The sequence below is a fragment of the Rousettus aegyptiacus genome, unplaced genomic scaffold, assembly GCF_014176215.1.
Source record: "Rousettus aegyptiacus isolate mRouAeg1 unplaced genomic scaffold, mRouAeg1.p scaffold_m13_p_5, whole genome shotgun sequence".
NCBI classification, from domain to species: domain Eukaryota; kingdom Metazoa; phylum Chordata; class Mammalia; order Chiroptera; family Pteropodidae; genus Rousettus; species Rousettus aegyptiacus.
Window position 1 is genome coordinate 120,149,369 of NW_023416308.1, and position 4,182 is coordinate 120,153,550.

General features: G+C 67.8%; 1 protein-coding gene across 2 annotated transcripts; it reads left to right on the forward strand.

Annotated features, from left to right (window-relative positions):
* Positions 1–1,694: 1,694 nt before the first annotated feature.
* On the forward strand, positions 1,695–3,597 carry CDKN1C (cyclin dependent kinase inhibitor 1C). 2 transcript variants are annotated; one of them, XM_016132832.2, is made up of 4 exons: positions 1,695–1,868; positions 2,027–2,679; positions 3,148–3,333; positions 3,455–3,597. In XM_016132832.2, the coding sequence occupies exons 1-3, from the start codon at positions 1,753–1,755 to the stop codon at positions 3,330–3,332; spliced, it is 954 nt and encodes a 317-aa protein (XP_015988318.2). In that variant the 5' UTR covers positions 1,695–1,752; the 3' UTR covers position 3,333; positions 3,455–3,597. The 2 variants fall into 2 exon arrangements, with proteins under 2 accessions (XP_015988318.2, XP_036077387.1); XM_036221494.1 differs by having other exon boundaries at positions 1,696–1,868; positions 3,199–3,333.
* Positions 3,598–4,182: the final 585 nt, after the last annotated feature.

The window sequence follows — 4,182 nt, forward strand, 5'->3', positions numbered from 1 at the left end:
AGTTTACAGGAAATAAATCAACAGAAAAAAAAAAAAGTCGCATTTGGTTCTGCCATCGAGAGCTCGCCCCTCACCTGGTCGGTGCGCTCTCCTGTCACCCCTCACCGAAAACCTTGCCTCCAGGGCCCTCCACCAGGACACAGCTGCTTGTTGTCACAGCGTCCTATTCCTCAGGGCGTCCTGGAACCCACCGGACATTCCCGGGAGGAAGGCTGGTTGGGGTTGGCCCTGCCGGCCTTGGTTCCCTCTCCGGGCTCGTGGGCCCACACCAGGATGGGGCCGAGAGCTCGGGGCTCTGCCAGCCCCCACGCCCCCCAGCAGGCTGGCAAAGGGAAGCAGCAGCGGGAAGCAATGGTCTTGGGTGGCCTGGCCGGGAGCATGGGGGCTGCGACAGGGAGCACCGTGGGGGAGGGGCACCGGCCCTGGCAGGCCCTCCCTTTTCTGGGCTGGCCTCCCCATCCCTGACACTGGTGGGGCCCCCTGGCATGCACGCCCTGCCATTCTTAGGGGCGTCCATCCCCAACAACCAACAATATTCCTTAGGCATAAATGAGGGGGCGCTAGCCTTCCACGCTGGAGAAGAGAGGCATCTCCTACAGCGGCCAAAGCAGCTGCCTGGGCTGCCGCTGCTGGGGGAGGGGGCTCCCCATGGGACGAGGGACAACGCTGGCTGGCGCAAAGGATCAGCAAACCCAGTCAAGGCCCTAGGCTAGGTGGGGGCGGGGTCCACCTCAACGGAGAAGACTCCGGTGCCGTCCAATCCGCTAGCCAGCGGGGCACTCAGCCCCCCTGCCCCGAGTGGCCTGGCCGAAGCCTGAGGGGCGCTGGACGCCCGGTCAGCAACACGACGGGCACCGCCCAGGACGGGCTCGGCCTGTTTCCCACCCGCTGGACAGGGCTGGAAGGGCCCCAAGAACTTGAGGCTTCAAACCCGGGCTCCAGGGGACCGAGGGCCAGCTCTCGAGGTGTCCACCACTTCGGGGCGCGATAGGAGCTGCCCTCCTTCCCTACCCCCGGCTCTCCCCTTTCCTGCTCGAGGGTCTTAGGACCAGCTGGTGTGTTACAGCTCCAGGTGCGCGGAGCCCTATCAGGGACACAAGCCCTGGGCGCAGCAGGCCGCGCGGGGGCAGCCGAAGACCCCGTCAGGGACGAGCTGGCAGCGGCGGGTTAAAGCCCCGTCAACTGGCGCGGGAAGCCCAAAGGCGAGCGCTGGCGGCGGGCTCGGCGCCCTTGCGGGGCTAGTCGGTCCTGGCCGTACGCCGGACCCACCGGCGGCCGTCGCCCGCTGCACCAGGGAGGGCGCGCGGGCCGAGTGGGGGGGCGCGCGCTGCCTCCGCCCGGCAGCCCCCGCCTGCAGACAAAGGAGCCAGTTGGGGGCGGGAGCGATGGGGGGGGTGGAAATGGGGCGAGGGGGCGGGGCGCCGCGGTGTCACGTTACCGCCCGCAGCGCCCTTTAACTCTGGCCCCGCCCCGCTCGCCCCGCGCTGTCCGCGCCCCGCCAATCGGCGCGCTCGCCCCGCCCGCCCTCGGGTGGGTGTGTGCTCGCGGCCAATGGGAGGCGCGCGGGGGCTGGGCCGCCAGCGAGGGGGGGGCCGCGCGGGGCCCGCCAATCGAGGCCGTGTTGTTGAAACTGAAAATACTATTTTATGCTAATCGCGGCGGGGCCCGCGGGCCGGGGGGGTGGGACCCTCGTGTATAAAGGGGCGCGCGAGGGCTGGGCGTTCCACAGGCCAAGTGCTCTGCGCTAGGTGGATGCCAGCCAGGCTTGAGCCAGCCGAGCGAACCAGGACAGACACCGAGGGGGCGCGGCCGCTGGCCGGAGGACGCAGCGAGCTAGACGCAGGAGCCGTCCACGGCCCGACAGCCAGGTAGCGGCCGCGCCCGCTCTCCCGTCGCGTCCCGTTGCAAATGCAGACTCCGGCCGATCGGGGTCTCATTTGCGCGGCGTCTCCGCCCTTCTCCCCTCTTCTCCCCTCTCTGCGCGGCCAGGGCAGTCTCTGGCCACGTCCGACGTGTGTCTTTGCAGTGCATTGGCAATGGAGCGCCTTGTCTCCCGCCGTAACTTCCCGCCGCTGGTGCGCACCAGCGCCTGCCGCAGCCTCTTCGGGCCGGTGGACCACGAGGAGCTGAGCCGTGAGCTGCAGATGCGCCTGGCCGAGCTGACTGCCGAGGACCAGCGCCGCTGGGACTACAACTTCCAGCAGGACATGCCGCTGCCAGGTCCTGGGCGTCTGCAGTGGACCGAGGTGGACAGCGAGTCGGTGCCCGCCTTCTACCGCGAGACGGTGCAGGTGGGGCGCTGCCGCCTGCTGCTGGCCCCTCGGCCCCGCCCGGACGGCGTGGTGGCTAACCCGCCGCCCGGGCCGCCGGCCGAGGAGCCCCTCGACAACGTGGGGGAGGCGCCGGCGTCGCCGTCCAGCGGCCCGGCCGTGGCTCCCGCCCCGGCCCCGGCCGCGGCGCCACAGGAGAGCGCTGAGCAGGAGGCGGGCCCGCCTCCGCGCAGCCAGGAGCCAGTGGCCGAGCCGCTGCACTCAGGGATGTCGGGGCGCCCCGCGCCGGCTGCTGCCGCCACCGCCGCCGCCGCCGCCGGCGCCACTGCCGCCGCCGCCACCGCGGCTGCCACCAGCGCCGCCGGCGGAGGCGCGGCGATCAAGAAGCTGCCGGGGCCTCTCATCTCCGGTGAGTAGCGCGCGGCCCCGCCCCGGCCCAGCCCGGCCCTGCTTTGTCCAGCTGGCCGGGCTCTGCGGCCCTCGGGAGCTGCGCTTGGTCCCCGCCTCCTCCCGTGGCATTAAAGGGCCCGCAGCGTGCAGGGCGCGGCTGCGCCCGCACCCGGTCCCCACCTCGTTGTTGTGCCCTCTGGAGTGGGAGGGGTGGGAGGGCGCGCTGTGGCCCCCTCAGAGCGCGATCCTCGCCTCGGCCGCGGGAGCCCCTCCCCGGGCGCGGCCGGGCGCGGCGATCGCGGCGCGGAGGGGGTTAAGCGCGCGGCAGCCCCGGGGGGCTTGGCTGCGGGACAAGGGGAAATGCTTACACAGCACATTGCGCGGCGACGTAAACAAAGCTGACCCGCCGCGGACCTTGGCGCGGGCGGGGACGGCACCCCCGCCTCGGCCGGCCAGCCGCCCGCGCCCCCTCCCGGCTCCCTTCTAGGTTCCCCGGCCCGCCCCTGCCTTGACCGGCTGCGCGCGCTGTCGCCCGTAGATTTTTTTGCTAAGCGCAAGAGACCTGCGCCTGAGGCCAAGGCGTCCAACGAGGTTCCTGCGGGATGCGCCGCGCCTGGCGGCGGTCCCCCTGTTGGCCCCGCGGAGCAAACTCCGCGCAAGCGCCTGCGATGAGGTATGTGGGGCGCCTGGGGCGCCAGGGGCGCCAGGGGCGCGCGCGAGGTGGGGGGGCGCCGCCCCGCGGGGTTTGGGGGCGCAGAGACCCCTCCCGCTCACCGCGCGTCTCTCTCCCGCAGCCTCGCGCCCAAAGAGCCCCGTGGGAGCCCGCTGGGCAGCGGACAGGAAAGGAGCGCTGGGCCTCGGCTGGGACCGTCCGTGTAGCAGCAACCCGCAGCAGCTGCCACCGAGCAGCGTTCGGTTTCGTGTTAAAAGTTTGAAAACTGTGCAATGTATTAATAACGTCTTTTATATCTAAATGTATTCTGCACGAAGAGTACACTGGTCCCAAGGTGTAAAGCTTTAAGAGTCATTTATATAAAATGTTTAACCTCTGCTGAAACTCAGTGCAAAAAAATGAAAAAAGAAGAAAATGGAAAAAAAAGTAAAAAACATGTATATTTGTACAAAAAGTTAAAAAAAAAAAGTTATACTAACTTATATTTTCTATTTATGTCGAGGCGTGGGCTGCTCTGCCACACGACTGCTCGGTTATTGGTCATGCCAAAGGCCCGTCACCCGCATCTGGTTATCCACAATGTAAAATTTATTTTCGTAGCGGACTCTGGGGGGGTCGCTCACAAGCCGCAGCTGCCGTACCAGCCCATCTAGCTTTGCAGTCTCTCTTCGCGCTTTCGCTGTCTGTCTTATATTATCCTGAGTATCTTAAACGTGAAGACGCATCTATAACAATGGGTCCCAAGCCGTTTGCACCACTGCCCAGGCCCCTGTCCGCCGGGCTCCAAATAAAGAGGCCGAAAAACGCTGCAACTCAGCTCCGTGTGCTTGTGCTGACTCCAGCTTCCCT